The sequence below is a fragment of the Cottoperca gobio genome, chromosome 16 (assembly GCF_900634415.1).
Source record: "Cottoperca gobio chromosome 16, fCotGob3.1, whole genome shotgun sequence".
Taxonomy (NCBI): Eukaryota; Metazoa; Chordata; class Actinopteri; order Perciformes; family Bovichtidae; genus Cottoperca; species Cottoperca gobio.
This window is the reverse complement of record NC_041370.1, coordinates 14,528,713-14,551,977: the sequence shown is the minus strand read 5'-3', so window position 1 is coordinate 14,551,977 and position 23,265 is coordinate 14,528,713. Positions and strand designations below refer to the sequence as shown.

Genomic DNA, 23,265 nt, shown 5'->3' with positions numbered 1-23,265 from the left:
GTTCACTTCTGCCTGAAGTATCCTTAGAATAAAATATAGTATATATATATATATATTTTATTATTGTATTTAAGCTGTGTGGGTTTCTCTTGTGGAAATAAGGACAGCCTGAAGAATAGGCATTATGTGTGAGATACTGAAGAGGATTAATTCTATGCTGAGGCAGTACACTGTACGTGTGCATGTATGCATGTGTGGGTGAGAGACAAAGCGTAAGGGGAAAAGGGATACATTGTTAATCTGTGAGCATTAGCCTAACCTTGTGAGAGCTGGCTGCCCCCTCTTTCTCTTTGTGTGGGGAAGAAGAAATTTCATGTTTTTTGTTCTATTCTGCTGTAGACCACAAGCACACAGACACACAGACACACAGACACACACACACACACACTGCCCTGTCAGCTAAAACACCACCTGTTAAATTGTAAGACAGTACAGTAGAGAGTGGATGCTTTAAAGGAAAACAAAGAGGCAATGCCGTGATGGAAGTGAGGACAGTAAGAGGTTTGCAACAGAGTAGAGGAGTTGGAGGAGAGGAAAGAAGAGAAAGTGGAGGAAGGGATGAGTGGGGAACGGATGGCTGATAGCAAAGCTCAAGGACACAATTACTCTCAACAGACACTGAGCCATGACCAAGACTTTAGGAGAGTTAAAGTCCTGTGAGCAACTAGCATTACCTGTAAAGCCACATCAACGCTCAGAGATTACATACTGACATTCACCTTGCTTCTACTAGCACAGCTCGACGCTTCCACCTGAACGTTACAACAGATTCACAACCCCTGAACTGCTTGATATGTATTGTAATCCCACATTAAAGGATTTCCTCTCTGTAGCATGTGATACTTTCAACAAGTATCCCGACATTTGTGAAAGCTGGCATTTTCATAGAGATATTCCAAACACAACATTTCTTTAAGCTTGCTCATCAAGATCGTTTCTAGTGAGTTGAGCTTTAAAGTTCTTTCGTGACCTTGGAAATAGCAGTTGAAGAAAACAATCTCACCACAAGGTCCGTTAGTAGTTGTTCAAAGTTTCGATTGAATCACACAATCTCTCATTAAATGGCGTTTTCTCAGTCGCCATGAAATGTTTTATACACAAGCAAATAACGCAGACCAGCTACAAATGGACCTTTGAGATTGTTTTCACAACTGCTGCTTCCAAGGTTACAAATTGCCTTTTAATCTTAAACCAACATGGATGAAAAGTTCTTAAAGAAATACTTCACACACACAAAATGAACATTTGTCTATCAATTACTTCCCCTGTGTTAAATTGAATTCAATAAGAAAACTTCTCACATGCTGAGAAAAGTCTTGATGAATTGAAGTAAATGTGGTCCACATTTACCAACAGCAAAACTATATCAAGAAACTCTCTCATGCAGTATAATCCAAGTCTCATTTATCCAGTCGTACGCTCACTACTTCCTAAACACATTTGTTTTCACTAAAACCTTCCTATTTTAAACACGTCGGACTCGTCCGGATGAGCAGCACACCTGTGTAAGCTTGCGTCTGCTTAAGTGTTTTAAATACTAAGGTTGTGTGAGAGTTTGTAAAAGGATGTGTTGATAAAGTTTGGTGTAGTTAAACGTCGCCCCCATTAACTTCAATTCATCAAGAATCTTCTCCGTTTCTGGATTCTGTGTTCAGGCATCTGAGAAAGAATTCAAGGTAACACGGGGTGAGTTATTGATGTACAAATGAACATTTTGTGGGGGAAGTATTCCTTTAAAGTGCTCTGAAAAGTGTTAATTTTTAACATCTAGAACTCCACAACAAACGGGCATACTCCATCTGCTGAGGAAGAGCGTGTGATACAATAGAAAGTAGCCACTAAAGCACCTTGTGGTGAGATTGTCTTGTGAGCAGGTTGAGGTGAATCTGAATTGACTTGTCTTGTTGTATTGCATGAACTATGATTACAACACTCCAACAACACACTGCTCTGACCTGTCTTGGTGTTTCCTCCTTTGTATCTGATACTCTGAATAGCTTCCAACAGCTCTTCCTTGTTGCCATGGGAACTCAGCTGGAATTCTGTCCTAGCATCGTCACTGAACTGAGCGATGGCCACCTGCGGGGAGGCAGAGACAGACAGACAGAAAGATAAGTGAAATAAGTTCAAATCATATGTCAAATTAAAGTATACCAACTTAAATGTTCAGCTTCAGGAGCCCTGGGTTTCTTTTTAAAAGTTGCCTGAAAAGAATAATTCACACAAAAACAAAAATCCAATCATCTTCAGCTCACACTAATGTCAGTCAAAATACCACTGAATGTATGTGTTTGTGCAGGTTTTTTCTGCTTCCTCCAAAATGAAAATACGGAAGCCAAATTACTCGGAGCGGCTCATGTGGCATTACGCGAGCGCTTTAAAGCCAAATGTCTGCACTTTGGATCCAAAAACCTCATACTTACCTCATCATCACCGTCAATTTCTGCCTTTATGCTCAACAGCACAACAACAATAGTATCAAACAGATGCCCCGTTAAGTGAATACTGTACAAATTGATCTGCACATCACACACAAGAAGCCAAAATGTTCATGGTTTAATGTGTGAAAGCAGTAATGGTCACATATTTCACCTTTTCTCAACCCGGTCTGTGCTGGTGAGCTTAATATTACACAGAGCACATAAAGTTAAAGACCATGATGTTGTACTGGAAGAATAAAGCATTATTTTTAAGTTTCTCTCTATATAAATCCAAACTCCCAAATCGGAGTTATAATCAATCTAATTGGCTTATTCTAAGAGGGGAGAACAACTATCATTACCTCCAGACTGCTAATGGTGCTGTTGTTGGCTCAGTGTGGCCTACATTTACCAGCCAACTCTCTCTTTACTGTACAGCCAACTCTCTCACATTACAGCCAGTATTTCGCTCTTAGTAGCCTACTGCCAGAGGGTTATGGGGCACACCGAGGGTAGCAAATTGGGTAACAGCAGACATTACACAAATGAAAGAAAAAGGTTTAGCAAGCACCGCTACAGTGTTACAAATGGATCAGCTGAGCTCTGCTGACATAGTGTGGGGGCCATGCAGGCAAGAAGCACAAAGAAATTAGTTCCCAATGACAATAGAGAATTACTGCCTTGAGTTAGAGCCTAGCATCACTACTGATGAACCTGATACAGAGGAACACTTGCAGCCAGGAATGTGATTCAAAGTGTTGCTCGTGGTGGATTTTAGATGGAGAATCAAGTTGTTGGTATATTAGCCGATGCTTGAACCATCAGAACTTTATTCCAGCTTTTAATGCATCTAGACTCAACTTATTACGACCATCAGTCCTGCCAGAAAAGTAATGTTTTCTGGCACAAAACCCTGTGGCAGCAAATGAGCAGAGTTAATCGAACACTGCGCAGCAACTGAAAAGAAAGCCTTTCCAGAAAGTAAAGATTGACTCACTAGGGGTTTAAAGTTCCTCCTCACTTTTCAAAACTTTTCTATAGGCGCTGTGGTCAGGCTGATTTATCAGGAGACAGCTAAAGAAAATTAGGTGAAATTCTGCTCCAAAGCATCCTTCCAGAATCAATTACAGCCAACGCCAGCAGTCTTCCTCAAACAATAAATGAGCAAAGCCTCACATGAGTCGAATAGTAAACTCGGGTTAGTCGAGATTCATTATTTGGGCAAATGTCTGTTCCATCCATATTTTCTATTTCTGTCAACAAAGAAAAGATGGAAGGAAAAGCTCACAGGTTGCGGAAAACGAAAATCAGCCATGATGTTTAATCATTCCCCATCCTTTCATTATGGATGCACAGCATCCTCTATTATGCCATTATCTACTGAATGAAAGCTTGTTTTAGATAAATTTGAAAGGAAATTAACTTTTTTCTCTTCCTTTCTGTTCTGCAGATTAGTTGAACGTGAAATGGGTTGCAGTAAATGAAAGATGGGGGGACAGAGCAAGAAGTAGTTGGCAGAAGCAGAAGATGTGTGATTTTATTATATGTTAGACACTGTGCTGTGCTTGCAAAACATCACGACTTCTGAATGGGGCTTGTAATGTTTCTTTTTGGGGGGGGGGGTTATCCCACAAAAATAGATTTGAAAATGAACACATTTTTCAAAACATCCTCTCTTTTGTAAATGGGTTCTTTACCCACAGATTACACAATAATATGTAATTTTCTTTAGTTCATCATTTCTATAGTTTTCAGCGTGGTGACTTTCAGCGACATCCCAGCATCTGGTTTACATCCCATTTCCCATGAGCATGAATTTTTCAGAAGGAAAATGCTATAACAAAGAGAATGAATTACACAGCGAACACAAATTAAAAGCCTTCAGCACATTTGTATTTCAGTAACTTATGGTACTGTATAAACTGGCAATACAATCATTTTCACGAGACTCAGACATTTAGACACAAGAACCACTTAATAAATCATAAATGTGAATACCAGCACTCCACTGAGACTCAACATTATGCAGACCCAGATGGTCCAGATTGAATCTTTCCCAATTACGGATTTACTCTGGAGTTCTTCCTTTAAATTCCTCCCTGAGGTTAAAATGACTACAATGTGGGTGTGGTCACATGACTTACCTGGGTGCCGTCTGGTCCAATCAGATCCAGTGATCCCATGGTGCTGTAGAGGAAACGCGTGATCTTCATGAAGTTGTCGTCTCCGATGGACCAGGAACCGTCGACGAGGAATGCCAGGTCAGCCTTGGCCTCCTTACACACTAGACAGCCAAGAGAGATATATAGATTTAGCCAGCACATCATTTTGTCTTTGTGAAAAAGTAACTTCATAAAGAATGAAGGTCTGCAAAGGACAAAGCATTCCTTGAATGTTAACTTGCTGCCTAATATATTCAGTCTGAGTAAATATGCATAGTATGAACCACTGCAAATATACATCGGCTGCAAAGTGGTAAATATGCAAAGGCTGGATCCTCAGATTAATTTGCACACTGAGTTTATAAGATTAAAAGTAAAGTGCACGCTCTAAAATTCAGTTTAAAACTGACATTTCTAACCACGATAATGTCCTATATGCACTGTGTTTGTGTATTGTTCCTCCATTCGTAAGCTGCTCATTCATATTCCGGGTCCGACGGTGACTTTTCTGCTTTTATTCTTCTCAGGTTTCTAAATGACTCCCAGTAGCCTAATCTTTACCGTCGTAAAGTTGTTTTGTGGTTTTAACAAGTTTTCAAACTCCAGGTCTTCATTAAATTCCAAACCCTGTTCATGACCACGTCAGACTCCATGAAAGGAGAAACCTTTAACTGTATCGACAACCTTTAACTGTTTATGAGGAAAAGTGGTTGTGATTCTAAACGCAACACAATAAAAGAAGAGCAGAGAAAAGGAAATCATACAAACATCTGCTCTATTGGTGTTAATGTTTTTCAGTAGAGACAATTGCTATTAAACGTATATTTTTTACAGAACTTCATAAGTGGAGCTCTCATGCTTGTCAGAAAAGTCAAGTTAAAGGTCGGCTGGACAATGTTTTGATTACACGGTTTTATGTGGTTGGCTCCGATAAAAGCTGTGATGATATTACTGAAACTTTCTGTCTGCAGTCTCACCACTCATCACCATTATTTCTTTGCTTTTACACGGCATGTCTTTTTCTAACTCTTTCTGTTTCTGTACCACTGTTCCTCATGTGTCTCTCCTTCTGTCTCCTCCCCTCTGTTTTTCTGTCTGCAGCCCCATCTCTGCCTGTTTTTCTCATCTTCCCCATCATTTTCATTCTCTTACTCTTGTTGTTCTTAGTGTCTCTCTCTCTTCCACTTACATACACACATTCAGCTTTGCTTTCTCTTTCCCCTGACTTTGTGGTTCTGTCCTCCTGAGTAAAGGTTGCATGTCATTACAGACAGAGAATTCGGTCTGACAAAGGTCAGAAACTTAGATAGAAATGCTTACAGACGGGCTCAGCGGGTGTGTCTCTCTTCATGCTCTTTTACCTGAGACCATCAGACAGGAACAGAGGGTAGGAGGTGGAGGGTCGGACTGTGAACTTGTAACCCCTTGTGTTCCTGATCTTTCCAGACTTGTTTTGTTTTGAAGAATCTTCTGCCTGTTTTATGTAAAAGTCATTTATTGTTGCAGCTTGAATTTGTTTGAAAAAAGTTTGGCTTTCCTGTAATATTTTAGTTTGTAAGTGATTCAATAAACTTGTGTAGTGAAAATATATTTTATAGTTAGTGTAGCTTCCTGGGTAAAGAAAATTAGAAATTGTGTGTTACTGTTAACATTATAGCTTGCTTGATGCTTGATGTTTAGGAAGACTGAAGCGGGAAGCTCAATGAAAGTGATCAGGTAGCTCAGTTAGCGCTGGGCATAGGCTCCAGCCCACAGTGGTCGGCGTATAGCTCACATAATAAAGTCATTGTGGAATATGGTAAAACATTCAAGTGTTTTTTTGTACTTACCTTAAATGTAACCTGATTTAGTTATAGGGCCCCAAATGTTTCTTCCAGGTCACTGTTGATGTTTTGAAACTAAACACAGTTCACAGCTGTGTAACGAGTACACAGTGAAACTAGAAAGAAACTCTATTAAAAGTAAACTGTTTTGTTTCCCGTTTCAAATGAATGCCAGAGCAGCATGGCCCATAATCCATAATCACATTTGATAGCAAATATCTGACAAAAGAAATATCTGACAACAAACCTTGATCGACTTTTCCACATCCTGTATCTAAATTAATAAATGCAATCAGTTTACACACACATGCATGGCAACTGAATAGCTGAAAAACTGATACATTTTTACAAAAAACATAAAAACAAATTAAAAAAATAAAAAGAATAATTCCATCATTACACTGAAAAGTGTTGCCATATTGGTCATGCATCTGTCTCTGCAAGTTGTGCAGAATTTCTGTTGATGATACACACATGACAGCTGGCGGTAACTGAGTGTGAGAGTTTAAAATTAGCCATAAGCTAAACTTTTAACAAAAAACGCATTTCAAGAGCTGACAAACGATGGTGTCAGGTGACTATAGGTACCACACAAAGTGATTAGACCACAAAGAAGATTACTTGGATTTAAGTTGGAAGAATAATATTAGAGTGTGTGTTTTGGTGTCAGGCTTCTTGCTCACCTTCTTTAGCGGGTGGGATGGTGGGAGGGGGCTCTGTGGTGGGGGGTTCAGTCGGAGGTAGAGTAGGCGCTGGCACTGGACACACAAACAGACATGGAAGGTCATCGATCATGATGGCACACACGCACACACATGCACACACACACATGCACACACACACACACACACACACACACACACACACACACACACACACACACACACACACACACAATAAGTTGTCACAATGAGAGACAGTAGCCAGTTTCTATTAAGCTGAAACTTTTAGAATCCTTTTCCTTCCTTCGACATCTGAGTTCTGGACAGAGAAAAGATTTCTAGTGCAATCTGTATTTACAACCTACGTGTACTTTAGCAAACCCAGCATGTTTTGCTCAGTTTATCTTTCTGTCCATCCCTTAGTTACAGCAATCAGACTTTATCTTTCTATATTCTTTCTATATATCTCTCTTCTCTCTTCTATATATCTCTCTTATTCTATAAGTTGGGGACAGCAAGAGAAATATTTTCATCAGTCTAGTATCTGTCTGACCAGAGGATGTTTTTTTTTCTAGAGTCAAAACCGCCCCCAGATAAAGGTATGCCTCAGTGCCGAGCCAATTACTTTGCAGAAGCTGTGGGTTATGTCGAACCGGGATACACAGAGTAAATCATCTTGGAAACACCTGCGACTGCCCACAGAAGGGGCACAAACGTCAGGAAAACAGGTAGAATTATCTAAAAAAAAGTTTCTTCCACTTCAACAGTAACTTGTTGGTGACAAAAGAGATAATTAGTAAATAATGTGTTCAATTTTGATATTTTCTGTTTGTTGATGTAATTTACTATTTTTACTGTCTCTCCACACTAAATACATTTACAGACACATGATACCAATGTTTCTGTGGACAGTTTTTGAAAATATAAAAGTACATTTACAAGTATTTTAGTTGAGTAATTCTGAGGTACTCTTACCTTACTTAGTATTTCTATTTTATGCTTTAAGTGAAATACTGCACTTTTCACTTCCCTTCATCCGTCCGACAGCTATAAGTAGTTTGCAGGATTAGATGATATTATTAAATATCATGTATTGTTATAGAATAAACTAACAGTAAATAAAGTAGTTCAAATGAGCTCCACCCCCACCAGCTACAACATAAACATTCTGGTTACATGTTAAAGAATCAGTAATTATTATTTATTTATTTTAAACATAATATAATACCTATATAGTGATTTAGCACTATGAAAGGGAGCATCTTGCATAATAAGTATAACACATTTTATATTCAGCCACATTTTCCCCTCTGAACAGTTCTTCACTTGTCTCTGGACATACAGCTGCTAAAATCAACAACATCAGTCGAGGAATCTGTGCGTGTGCATGAGCATCTATCCATTTGTCAATAACCCTGGTTGTGACCGGAGCACCCCTGGTCCCTGGAACTGTGAGGTTCACCTCAGCTCCTCAGCTGAACAATTAACTGCAACAGCAGCCGCTACGTTCGAGAGACCACAGGTAGAAGGAAAAGTTGCAAAGGTGAGAAAGATGCATGGGAGAAGATGGCGACAGGGGACATATGGAGAAAGAGACATAAAGAGAGAATGGAAGGATTAATTGGGGGGAATTTGGTCGGGGGAGAACATTGAGCAAGTGGACAGGAAATGGGTGCAAAAACACCGGTTTAAAGAGTTGAGTCATTGTGAGTCAAACTCCTTAAAAATGTTGATGAAAAGCAAAGAAATTCCAGAAGCCGCTTTTTTCCTGAGTGTTAAGACAGACATGAGAACATTATGCATGTATATAAACAATATATAAAACATTTGCAACATACGTGTCATGTCAGTGATGGAGACAGAAGGTCCCTCCATTTCTTGCATCTGAGTGTGAACGCTGATCTGGTACTGGCTGCTGGGAGTGAGGTCATAGAAGCACTGTCGGGAAGCACCACCTCCAAGACTCACTTCCTGCCTTTGACCATCTGCAAATACACAACAAAACAAAAAGTGACTTACGATGAATGAAGTTCAGATCAAGAGTCATAAAATCCAAATAAGCTAAATTCCCTCTAAAGCTCCTGTTTCACATTAACTGTATTTACAGAGCACATTTCCTCTTTTTCAGCCATGTTCTGCATCATGTCCGAGCCTGGGAGCTGCTAATCACTTTCTTTCAGAGTTGGATACTAAGCAGCTTTATTGGAGCAGTCGGGTAGTAGGCAGCAATAATTCACTGCCCTAAACAGAAATACTCAAGTCATCTGGATATTCAATCATGATGTGAAAAACTTGCATTGAACTGTAGAAAAATATATACAAAAAAATACAATAATAATATTATATATATATACACACACACACATACGTATATACACAAACATGTATACAAAAATAACAGGTGTCAATACTAAGATGAAAAGCTTGTTTTAAGGTATCAAAAGGTAAGATTTAGAGCACATAATATACATTTTCAGCTCACCTTGGTGAAGCTTTGTGTTTTATTGACTTTACTTTTCCCAACGTTCAAATCAAATGTGATACATAAAACATTACATTATCTCTTTTCAATTTCCTTTAGATTGCAGACTGCAAACACTTTTACAAAACTTGAGTGTTTATTTTGAAAAGCCATAGAGGGAAACATTTCTTAAGAGAATACGTATTGGCAGCCAGAAAAGGACAAACTGGAAACCGGTGCACATACACATGCACTAATAGCAGCCATTTGTCAGCTTCATTAGTCTAATTCTATTTCCTAGTGTGTCTCTCATCTTGGAGAGTGACATATTCGCTCCTCATCAACACAGGAAACAGCCATAAATAATTAAATTTAGGGAAACAGCTGTCACAGAAAGAGTGCACTTTTCCATCTGAGAAGGTGTTTAAGCAGCTGGTTGGCTCTGCGTGGATTAACCAACATCTCTAAACTCCAGCTAGAATATCCTGTCGCTGCTCAGGGAGAAGGGAGGGAGACACAGAGATGAAAAGAAAACTACGGGGAGGAAAGAAAGATAGAAGAGAGAAGTCTTCCTCATTCTTTCTGACAGTAAAAAACAGTAAAAGGTGTACACACATCACTTACTGTGCATGTTTCCTTCAAGTCCAAGTAGTTTTATTCATGTATCTAACCCCTACGTTTACCAGCCAGCACTACCATCTACTGAAACCCTGTTGGGAAAATCCATTTTAAAACAGCCAACATCTGATTTACTGTTTGCGTTTCTCTCAGAAGACACTTTAATTTGCCAAACAGGTGCAACAAATAATGACCAATAATTGAAAATAAACATATTAAATATAATGTGTTTAGGTTTATATCACCAGTATTTAAACTTGTTGTAAAGTGCACAAAATATTTTTCAAAATGCTCTGATGATCTGAGTAAAACTTAATTTCTTACACTAGACTTCTATGAAAACAAGAAAACCCTAACTATTTAATAGCAATAGTTTGACGTTTTTGGAAATACGCTTATTTGCTTTTTTACACCAAGAAGCTGGAGCCAGATGATGATTAGCCTAGCTTAGTGTGACTTTAAGCTGTTGTTTTAAGGGGAGTTATATGATATAACTATTCCACAGCTGACTGCATTAATGTCCCGGAGTAAGCTTATCTCATCTTATTATTAGTGTGCGTAAAACATGACATTGGTATCGATCTTCTCATCCAACTCTTGGCAAGAAAAACAAAATGTAAAACTTCTCCTAGTCTAACTAGTTTCTCTTTAGAAGTAACTTTAATTGTGGACAACAGGAGGATTACAATAAAGCTGTTTTACTTACAAATGGCTTAAAGTTGGTTGTTTTAACTAAAGTTTGTACAACTTTCAAACGTATTCATTACTTAGTACATTGTGTGCCATTGTATTATGCCACAGAAAAATTGAGGTAAACTATCTTTCTGCGATATTATCCAGTTTATTTCCCTAGAGCTGTCTGTGACACAATGGTCTCATTTTTTCTACTATTGAGAAAAAACCCTCATCTACTAAAAATTGTTGGAAGTAGTTACATCTTTAATATCAACTGAAAGCAGAAGACCTACATCCTGGATTGGATTGAGGTATTCGAGTAAGTAAACAGACACTGCATCTGGTTCTTTCTTTGTTCTCCTTCTTCTTTTCTTTTTCTGTCTCACTTTTTTCCATTTATTAACTGAGCGAGCTGAGCATTAAACAACTTCTAAAGGTCATTCTCTTTATTTGTGTTATTTCTGACGTGATGACATGAGCAATTCTCAAAGCGGTTTCTCCCCCATGTCGTTTATTAGGGAGAGTTTGGGTGTATATAATATCTCCCTTCCTTTCTACAAAATTTATGAATATACTTTACGACGTACATCACTGCCATGTGAAAATGACAGAAATATTCAACACTTATTTCCTCAGAGGCTCATATCAATATGAATCCAGATATGTAACAAACACACATGTAACCATCGCAACCCAACCAAAGAAGCCCGAGCTGACTTGTCGTTGTGTTGTTCATAATAAATGGAGGAGACATTTTCACAAGGACAGACTGTAAATCTATAAGGAAACATGTTCTGAATTTGGAGTTCAATCCAGCCACCTCAACAAATATCACAACTCATGTAAAACTTATGATATATTGACTGACAAGTATTCCAGTCACTTAGCTGGCAAAAGCCTTGTGCTCACAAGGTGGAGCGCTGAAACATGTTGGGATGACTCAAGGTGCACACCGAAATGTTGCTGAGAACAGCTGTTGACTATGTGACCGTGCATGTGTTCTTCTATTACTGCTTGTTTCCTATAACTTATCTGAATTAAACGTTTGTCTCAAGATATTTAGTTGTTTTTTTTAACTGCAGTTAAAAGGTGTGATTCAGATCACATTTCAGCCTGATGGTGAGGTTACACTTCATTTGAACTTTAGAACAGATAAGTCAATCAAGTCACTGCTTGGACTGAGCTGCCCGTCGTGTGTCATTCTCACACAAAAAGCAAAACTAATGAAAGCACTAAATCAAGAAATGAACTCACTGTTTCAAAACCTATGAGAACAGAGACTGGCACCATACATCTAGATGACCACATAACAGTAAATGTACTCACTGAGTGTTGACTGAATGGAGACTCTGTATAGCGTTGCATGTAGAATAGGCTGCCATTGGACACACAGGCTGTTGGGACGTATCTGGTAGGTTGACAAGCCAGAGACACCGAGGAACACTGCAGATAGAGAGGGAGGCAGATCAATAAAAAAACAAAACAGTTTTCAACCAAATAAAAACATGACGCAGAACATCAAAGTTAAAGTTAGTAATACTGCTCACTTGTGTTTATGATCCTTTCGAATGGCTTACAGTAAAGTACGTGGAAATATAAGTAGTAACTGATGTTTAACAGTATTGAAAACAAATTGGTGGAACAATTGTGGAACCTTTTCACATTTTCTAACTATAAACTTTTGTGACTTCTCTGGTAAGACCACCCCCATCCAGCTCGTCCAACCACTAGACGACCCAAGACTCGACAGACACCTGCTCACATGCATGTAGCCTCGATCTGCTCCCGCCATGGATCATGTGGGCTACTGAGTCCGCACTAAACTATATTTTCCACATGGTTTTTAGTGGTGCTGCTAAATCCTTATTAAGCCACTTTCCTACTGGACAAAAGGCTCCCCAACGTCACCCACTACCATCTGGCTTTTGTCTTCAGTAGGAAAGGTTACAATTGGCAATCATTCCCGGGACAAATGACCAGAAAAAAACAGAAAGGCTTTCCCGTCTACTGGCAATGGGAAAGGGTTCTGTCCAAAGCGACTTACAATAAGTGCAAACAATCATGAAGATACAACTCCGAACAGTAAGAATCTTGCAAGTACATTAGCTTCAAATAGGTACAATCCTTTAAGTGCAGAACAATAGCTTCAAATAAGCCAAACCAATGTAAGTGCTACATACAAAGAACATAATTATATTTATTTTTTTCTCTTTTTTTTCATTGGCCGAAACAGGTGAGTTTCAAGTTGGGTTTTATTTGAGGGGTATCTGGGTCCCACTCGCAGTGAGGGAGTAGCGAGCCAATTGGCCAATGCAGAGCGAAGTGAGTGGGCTGGGGTGCATGTTTTGAACATGGCCTGGATGTAGGAAGGGCCTGTTCTATTCACAGCACAGTAGGCCAGCACCAGAGTCTTGAAGCAGATTCGGGCAGCCACTGGTAACCAGTGAAGGGAGCGGAGGAACGGTGTATTGTGGGAGAACTCGTGTAGGTGAAAGATCAGTGGGGCTGCTGCATTCTGGATGAGCTGTAGAGGTCAGATGGCACATGTAGGTAGTCCAACCAGGAGGGAGTTGCAGTAGTCAAGGCGTGAGATGACGCCTATTTAAGCGGGTTTCCTGTGTTTAAGAAAACTGCATATACTCCCTAATTTTAAGGGTATTAGTTAAACTCATTCTGCAGAGATATATTATTAAGTTAACTACTTTGACTGAAATGTGGTCACTGTGGCTGTTCAGGGAGTAAAAGCTATGTGTCACTTAAACTTTGACTGACAATAGTGTGAAGTAGTGAAGAGCTCACACAAAATGTGTAATGTTCAAAACTTTAAAGTTAAGGTTAGAGCTGCATGAAATAGACATGTGGCATATCTGTTTTTTGGTCTTCTGATAGCTGAAAAATGAACAGTGTATGGTACACTAGTACACTAGTGGAAATGTATCTATACTGACAGTTCCAGGTACAACATTCAGCTGCGTAAGATGTTAGAACAAATCACACAAAGTGACAAAATTGGTCACTGTCAGGCTTGGTGTTGAACTGTCTTGTGGCGAAACAATGAGGCATGATGCAGCAAAATGCAAAACACCCCAAGCAATTTAAATAGCTGAAGCTTGTTGGTTGTGAGATTTCAGTGTAGCATAGGAAAGCAAACCTCCCTGGAGCCTTGATCTCCCCCTCTCTTACTCTCTCTAGTTAACAGAATTTGCTGATGGTATAAAATAAACTTGGCTCTAGCACCAATAAATGGAATTTTTATATTGGGACCATATGGCAGATGCCTTATTTGAAATACAAGTGAATAATGCATATGGTAAGCCATCATTTCATACAATGATATGCAAAGATATAGACACAAACTCACTCTCATACACAGACATGCAAAATGCACACTAGCATGTACAGACGTACATGTCAACGCATGAGAATGGACATATGTAATCATGGATAGATTCACGCTTGTGTACGTGTGCACATACATTTAGAAACTGTGTCAGGCTGTTAGTTAACTCAAATAAAATCAATTTGGCATGTTTGCACATGAAAATCCACTTTTATTTCTCTCGTGTGTTTGTTTATATATTTATTTTTATGTCACTCACTCTGTCAAGCGTCTTTGAGTTACAAGAAAAGCGCTGTACAAGTCTAATGTATTATTATTATTATTATTATTATTATTATTATTGTTATTATTATTATTATTATTATTATTATCATGACCAACATGAAGTTCTGCATTTGGGCTTGATTGCAACATTTTTGGATTTAGGCAGCATATTTTGGTTTTTATTTTGTGATGGGAACTGAGCATGTGGTAGCCATTTTAATTATATGAAATTATTAATAAATTAATTATATCTAAACAAAATCAGTGCTACGTATATAAACCATGGCGAACGATTTGGAGATATTGCAATCAGTCAAAAAAATACTTCCGTGAGTCAGAGCTGAGGGTTGTCATACTTAAAGCCAAAAATGTGCACCTTCCCAACCTCCACACCCTCAGTTAGTTTCCACATCATTTCTTCTTTCTACTTCTGCCTGTTTCTTGTCATATACTCTTTTTACAGTTATTTCCATTTTTGTGCCAATTCTACAAGCTTTCTTGGGACCAGATTGACGGAGCACCTGAGGACAACAAATGTTTACTGTATAGCTGAAGTGCAAGCACCTCAAAACAAATGGAATAAAACTTCATTTGGGGGAAATGAAAATTTCATTCAATGGCCCTCAAGGTACCAATAATTACCTTTTCATGCTACATGCAACGATGTGTAATTTATTGGTGTAAACATGTCAGTGGCTCCCCTGGTAAGGCTGCAATGAATGCAGTGCACCCAGGGAAATATGTTACCGTATCTCCCTTATTAGAATGACAAATAACTGAACGCATCCGCGTTAATAAATCAGAGCTCCTTCATTGGAAAGTACAAATATGGACGATAAATATAAATGCGCCCTGTGTAATATGGGAAAATCTGATACATTGGAAATGTATTTGGTAAATTTGGTAGACAGAGGCACAAACTTCAAGTTTGACACCATGGAATTAGCGTAAAGTTTAATTGTGGAAGGCTGCTAAATCTACATGTCAATGCCTCATACTCCATCTTTAATCTTCTTATGAAAGCATCTTTCATTACGAGAACTGCATAGAGACAGAAAGGCGTGAGGGAGTTGTCACTCATCCTACAGTTGGATGATTAAAGAACAGATTAAGGATGGTACATCATTACTGCAGCACAAATGAATAAAACAGAAATCCCTTTTTAATTGCTGACGATGTGTAACGTGATTACTCCCTCTACATATAGCCTTTATATTTTATTTCTCAACATTTTTCTATAAAGTTAAAGGGGACATATCACGCTTACCAACCCACAAACTGTGACATAAGACAAATTCATGAGCTATTAAAATGAGAGTACGTTTGTTTTCATCCCATTTGATACTGTTCCTTCTGGCCAATCAGACAGTAAGAGACAGCAGTAGGTTTAAAAGTAAGGACACATGCACACGCACGCGCACGCTCACGCGCACACTCACATGCACACTCACACGCACAAAGCCAGTTAGCCACAAAGACAACTTAAATGTTCCGATTGTTCTGAAAACCTGAGTGAGTTTAAAGAGATACGTACGTACAGACACACATACAGTACATCTACATGTACATAGACTTTTCTGTCTCGCTCTTTATCAACAATCAATCCTGCTCACTCTCTCACCTCCTTCCTCACTGACAGTCTGTTTGTTTTAGATGTGCGAGACCTGCATTAGGTCTTGCTGCACCTCCTGATACTAAATCTATATGCAAAAAGGATTGTTCTCACTGGCTGAATGAGAAATATTAATATCCCTCTGTCTATCTTTCTGTTTGCTAAAGTCTCGATGGAAATTAGAGTGTGTGGTATCAGCAGGAACTTAATATGCATGTTGTACCTTTCCCACTTTCCTCAAACTAGTTTGCTCTTCTGCTGCTGCTGCTGCTGCTGCTGCTGCCTCCTCCCTCTAGTAGTCATTATGTCCTTTGTGAAGAATTTAGACTGGAAACTTAAGGTGATGGTGACATCCCTATTAGGGCTCATTTTGAAATGACTCATTTTGAAATGTGGTAGGACTTCCAAAAGCAAATCAAGTTAACATATATGAAAGCTCAATTTAAAATACAATTTAGAATGTCCCTTTTATTATTAACCTCAACAAACAGTAAGAACGCTTCTTCTATTTATAGTCTTGCCAATACAATGTCAACAGTGCCAAGTGAGGAACACGGTTTAATTTCTATGATGGAAAGCATGAAGAGTTGAATTTCTCAATCAGATATTATATCCAGCATCAAAAACCTACTCTTACAACAAAGTGTGATTGGTAATTGATGGAAAAAATACAGATACTGAGTGTTTAGCACAGCAGGGGACAGGAGTGTGAACTGAAGCTGAACTATAGATCAATCAAAGAACAGTCCTCAGTTGATTGATCAGCACATCTGTCTTCACTGTAAACAAGCTGATCTGAATCAGTTCTTTCCTTTGATCTTTGTCTATATCAGGGGTGGGGAACCTCCGGCCTCCGGGCCGTATACGGCGTGCGTTTTAAGAATTACCTCGAGGGCCGGATCAAATAGACCATTTGAGCCGGCCCTCGAGGTAATTCTTAAAACGCACGCAAAAAAATACACTAGCAAAAAAAACTAGACGGCAATATTTTAAATGGGGGACTGACTGTTTTTCCTGGCCAAGGTCAGGGTCCTTGAACACAACACGAGCGAAACGTGTTATCACGTGGTCGCGTCATGTCAAAAAACTTACATTTTAAACGAGACTGTCATTGACGTCAATGACGCAGCGTGGAGAGTGTAAAACAGAGAAAGCTGGATGCGGAATGTCGCACTTTCCAGGAGAAATAATCTCGAGCGTCATTACAGCAGGAAACATGCCAAACTGCACGAGCTGAGAGGACGAGTGCGTTTGGATAAAGTTAACACGCTTCGGCGGAGTTTGGCTCAACAAGCAGCTCTCTCCAGAGCGTAACTTACAAACATGGAAAGATAGAGAGGTAGACCACCACACCAAGAACAGACTATTCCACCACTGCTGTGCAATTATCACTGCCATTTACAATACTCACTTTATTTTCTATCAACCACTTGGTACTTATATTATTTTTATTCTATGTAATTATTGTGTACTGCCTTTTTACTTCATATGTTCTTTTGCTGTGACAAGATACATTTCCCCGTTGTGGGACTAGTAATCAGATTGTTTTCTGATAAAACAGAAAGATACACGGATAAAAAAGTTGCTTTTTTGCACAGCATAAAAGAAAGGTGAAATGAATGGGCTGCGTCTTAAAAACAACGTGCAGAGGTTATGAGTTCAATAACTAGTATGGCCCTCGAAGGATGTTGTAAAAACAAAATGGCCCTTGATAGGAAAAAGCTTCCCCACCCCTGGTCTATATATAATCACAGAGGGGACAGTCACTCCTCTGAGCAACAAGACAGCATTACAACCTGTGTGTGAGTTTGATCATCCTTTGTATGTATAAACTCAAGCTCCTTCTTGCAAGAATATAGATTACATCTCTTATTTGATTTTGATCCTGACTTTGAGGCGTTATTAAGAATATTTTTCTAACAGTAATGATGCTTACATGTCTTGGCGTTCGCAAGCAGTGGTTCACTTTGTCCTGTAGGGTAGGAAGCCGTCACTTGAACACTGTACTCCGTCCCACTTAGTAGATTCAGAAGCACCTTGGAGTTCACATCTTTCCCCACTATTGTCTCCAAAACTGGTCCTGGAACTGAGAAACACAAATGAATACACAAGCACAGACAGGAAGAACAGAGTAAAGTAGGCAAGAGTTATTGTATTTAAGAAAACACACAAACCAAATAATGTTTACTGTGATTTTTTTTTTTTTTTTTTAAATGACGATGTTTTCAGCCAACTCATGGAGCTAATATTAATGCTTGCTTAATTAACATGCTAGCTACTGCCTGCCAGCGAGTGCATTTCAGCCACCAAAATTGACGGTCACCATGCCAGAAATGAGAAACTGCTTCTGTCTACCTCTGTCTGAAATCAAGAACCCATTGTTTAAAAAAATACCAAGAATTCCAAATGGTAATTCTGTCAAAATATCACTGTAAACTACATCACAATCTTCTCATATATACACATAGACCTGTACAAATACTCATACAGAGCCTCACTGAACAAGCCCTGCTATAAACAGGAGCTGGCTGTACTAAACAAAGATATCCAGGAGTACACACACACAAACACACGCACACAAACAAACATAATCCTTCGTACATAATAATAAAAGGGAAGAAAAAAAAAGAGAAAAAAACAATACAAGAAGAAAAATAAAGAACAGATAAAGGAAGGAGGAGCAGCAATTATCTTTACAACACATCACCTACTGGAACACTGTTTAAAAGGGAACAGACTGTGTGTGTGTGTGTGTGTGAGTGAGTGAGTGAGTGAGTGAGTGAGTGAGTGAGTGAGTCTGTGTGTAGGCCTTTGCGCACACAGGCCCTTTTATTTCATCCATATACCAACATTCTCACAGTAAAAAAACAGTAGCCTGCTGAAATTCATTTCCCTTCTATTTAATACCTAAAATCAGATTAATGCAGCCTGTCTGCTTGAAGCTGGAGTAATTGTGTTTAGATGACTAAAACCAGACATGGAAACTATAAATACTGGAGCCTTGTCTTGGAAGGACGGAACAATTAGCACTAGAGAAGCAGCAGAACAGTGAAAATGGGATTTTGATGATGCTCCAAGACAATAAATAAATGAGGAAGGGTAATATTTTATTTCAGCTCTGGATCACTGACGTTTTACTTGAAGCCTCAAGCGTCTTGTTATAAAGAAAAACTAAGAAGTCATTTTCAGGAAAGCAAAAACACTCAGAGAGCCGTTTGTTATGTGTGCAGGTTTGTTGCTGGTGGGTCCTCCCATAACAAGCAGATTAGTATGTTTAGGCGAGCCTGTGTCCCTGAGCAAAGCACACACTAAATAAAAAAAATGCTCCCGTGCTTGACAACTAACAGCTGTCTAACAGTGCTACAGTGTGTGTGTGTGTGTGTGTGTGTGTGTGTGTGTGTGTGTGTGTGTGTGTGTGTGTGTGTGTGTGTGTGTGTGTGTGTACCATAAATGGGCTGGTAGACGATCCTGTAACCCGCTGTAGGAGACTGAGGTGGATCCCATGTGACCCTGAAGCGGTTGTACCACTCCTCTGACACACGGAGGTTTCCAGGAGACAAGAGGGGCACTGCCAAAACACACACAAAATCAGAATCTCAGAACTTAAAGGTGCCCTGTGTAGTTTTGTTGTAAAATTGTCTCTAACAAATAAGTCAAATGTATTTCCAAACATTTGCAATGTTTTGGTATTTATAATCCTGTATTGTTTACATCCATGTTTCCAGTCTTCTTCTTCCCTGCATTTATCAGTGCATTGCAGCATGAATGCAATGATTACAATCTTACTGTACATGCAAGGGATGCTGGGATCTGATTTATGACTATGCTGCTTTCCAAGCTGAGAAGAGATTTAAATTGCAATATGGCGAGCTATAATAGTACCCTCATCTCATACGATGACATATTCTGTCTGACATTTCAATTCTCTGTACAACGAGGAGGTAATCACTACTGCTCATAAGAGGTAATCAAGAGAATAGTTGGGAAAATCAATTAGAGCTGAGCAAAATAACTTAATTGTCTCGTTTATGAAAGAAGCTGCTGTAATTATGAACAGCCTTCATTAAGACAATTAGGAACGCACCAGTATTTGTCATCGCTTTAATTCACGTCCTCCCTCAGGAACGTAAATGAACATGAAACTAATGCAACAGTACAAATGAACATTCTGTTCCCTGCAATAAAATTAATTTTCATTAGCTTTCAGTTTTGCCAGATGTGCTCTCCTAAACTGGGAGATGCATCTTTGTGTAATGAAAATTGAGAAACCGAGAGTTGACCCCGGTGGTTCATAATTCAGAGGAGTGTGTGTATGTGTGTTTGTAAGGCTTACATGTGGCACCCGTAGCCGAGACACTGATGCCGTCTTGACCGCCGGCGTACACTGGCGTCACTGTCACTTTGTACTGTGTGTCTGACAGTAAAGGCTGAAGCACTGCTCTCCTTTGACCACCAGGAACTAACACCTGCGCGCGCGCGCGCACACACACACACACACACACACACACACACACACACACACACACACACACACACACACACACACACACACACATATTAAAGGCATATTTGAAGGTGTAGTGGAAGGGGGTAAAACGCAATGATGAGTTCTGCTTTGGACTAACCTTCAGACAGGCACACAAGGGGCATACAAATCAAAAAGAAACACACACACACACACACACACACACACACACACACACACACACACACACACACACACACACACACACACAGACCATATAGCAAACTACACACAAAATATGTTGCTCTTCTTTGCTGGTATATAGGGACATTTGGAGGCAAAGATTAAGGCCAGGCTTAATTAGGTGAAACAGAAAGGGCTTGCAAACTTTTACCTTCAGGGATTTGAACCACAACTGTTCAAGAATTCTGCTCACTTCAGTTTAGTCAATAAAGTCAGTTGAGGCCAACAGTGAAGCAAAAAAGATCTGAGAAAAGCCCATTACTGCTTTGTTGCTTCATTTATAAGTGTTGAAGTTTGCTCTTTCTCTGAATCTTTGTTTAAGTTACTAAAAGTTTCCCTTCATATAAATAAGGTACCTCTAATGTCAAACAAAGTGCCCAGCAAAAATAATATTTGGTAACACAGACTGAAAAAGGAACCTGATAAACCTGACGCTGCCATTTTATAATACGAATAAATCCAGATGGCTGCTTTCGAACACTTATGAGCAGGTGACATTTGCTCAGTTGTTAATTAATGGTACATGTCTAAAGGTCCATTTTTCTGGGCACTTTTAGGAAGTACATTCATTAAACATACGATTTTGTGACAATTGAGTAAACTATCTGCTGATGAAAACTGTGTGATATGTCTAAAAGGAAAAGTCAACTTTCTCAGGCTTTATATTTAATTAACTTTGTCTTTTGTAAACCCCTAACCCTATTTGATATGCACTTCAGAAAGGCTTCCAACACTCATCCGTCTGTTCTTAACTAAGTGTCTGCTTTCCAAAACAAGACTTTAACATAAACAACAGCAGAGAATTTAACTTCTCTTTATTGGGCAAACAGCACGGCTCCCCAGCTAAATGTTAACCTGTGCGTGTGTGCATCAGAGAGGGAGAGAGAAAGCAAGAGAGAGAAAGAAATGTGCGTTAAGAGAAGGACAGGTAAATCTCTCACAGCCAATGAGATTGGAGGAGCTGTCCACTGACTGTGGTGCTGAAAGGCACACACATTGAAACATTGTTAAATAAACAAATAATCACATACACACTCAACTAGCTAATGAACAGACTTATCAATGTTGTCAGTTCTGCCCTCTTTGTGTCTCACACACACATCCACATCAAAACACATCCAAACTTTGAGAAAGAGGCATGACCTGAAACAACCCTTATCTATCAGCCAGCGGACAGGTTTAAGCTTTTGCCTCCATTTTGTTTAGCTATTGTTTCTTTTTCCGCCTCCCTTTGTTTCTTTTGCTCTTTACTCTGCTTCCAGTGAGGTAAAAGGCTGCTGAAAAGATAATGGAATGTCTTCTGGCTTGGCCTGGCCTCTCCATCTTCTACCACTCTGACACCACATTGGGAAATTAAAACAGGGGGCAGGGGAAGAGAGGGAGAGGGGAGGAAAGTAAGGGGGAGTTGGTGAGAGAGAAGACAGGCAGGAGGGAAAATGGAGAAAAACAGAGATATAGAGGGACAGATGGAGAGAGAAAGTGTGTGTGTGCATATGTGTGTGTGTGCATATGTGTGTGTGTGTGTGTGTGTGTGCATATGTGTGTGTGTGTGCATATGTGTGTGTGTGTGTGTGCGCGTGTGCATATGTGTGTGTGTGTGTGTGTGTGTGTGTGTGTGTGTGTGTGCGCGCGCATCAGTGATCAGGGTCAGTACATGAGCTCAAGGGCTCTTACCACAGAGGGAGGGAATCAGGAAGGAGAGGCTGAGTGGACCGGGACTAAAAGTGTAATCAGTTTTTTGATTGGAGCATATGACCCGACACTGACCGTAGCATCGCCATCCAGTTGGTTAGAGGCATGAAACAACAAGGATCTTCCCCCGAATACAACTCAAGTGTTGTCTATTTCATATAATCAGTGTTCACAACTCACCATGGAAGAAGTTTGTGTGTGTTTGCGTGCATGTGAGGAAAGCCACAATGCCCAAAGTGGCTGAGGAACATAAGGAGGGAGACTTTAGAAACTATAGACAGGGATATAAAAATAGCTCATGAAAGGGAGAAGTAATTAAAATCAGAAATCACTCACTGCACAAAATCTTGGATCCACTACAGCAAGCGCCCCTTACACCTCTAAATCTGCACTTGAATGATTGATTTTTACAGTCACAGCTCACAACTTGATCAACTCACAGACTCCTCTTTGTGGTCGCCCCTGAGGCCAGCGTAAGAGACCCTGTAGCTTTGCACATGGGGGTCTTCCAGCTCCCATGATGCCTCTAAGCTCTGGGTTGTCTCGTCACTCAGCAGAAGGTTCCTCGCAGCATGACGTGCCACTGTGACACCACAGACACAACACAGACAACAGTGAGTTGCTGTAAGATTTATAAACCAAAAATGTACACAAGATCTTGGAAAAAGTTACATTTTATCAACACAACTTATTGAACCAATGTGGTGGTAAAGTTATAACAGCTACTGTCAATGTGCCAATATGCTCAGGCTGTTGTGATGTGCTAGATTATTAAAGTTGCAGTAAAATCTTGCCTAGATGGCGCATATTGTTTTTTCTCTCAGGAAC

The 23,265-nt window shown here is 39.5% G+C and overlaps 1 protein-coding gene across 1 annotated transcript in view; it reads right to left on the bottom strand.

Moving 5' to 3' along the window:
- col14a1a (collagen, type XIV, alpha 1a) overlaps positions 1–23,265 on the bottom strand; it is a 126,159-nt gene that overhangs the window by 58,617 nt on the left and 44,277 nt on the right. Inside the window, exons 18-26 of the mRNA XM_029452333.1 lie at positions 22,878–23,020; positions 20,371–20,503; positions 19,483–19,605; positions 17,974–18,123; positions 12,148–12,264; positions 8,906–9,052; positions 7,089–7,163; positions 4,565–4,704; positions 1,956–2,079 (exon numbers count right to left, since the gene is read on the bottom strand). Of these exons, the coding sequence (XP_029308193.1) occupies positions 1,956–2,079; positions 4,565–4,704; positions 7,089–7,163; positions 8,906–9,052; positions 12,148–12,264; positions 17,974–18,123; positions 19,483–19,605; positions 20,371–20,503; positions 22,878–23,020 (1,152 nt within the window). The remainder of the gene's footprint in view (positions 1–1,955; positions 2,080–4,564; positions 4,705–7,088; positions 7,164–8,905; positions 9,053–12,147; positions 12,265–17,973; positions 18,124–19,482; positions 19,606–20,370; positions 20,504–22,877; positions 23,021–23,265) is intronic.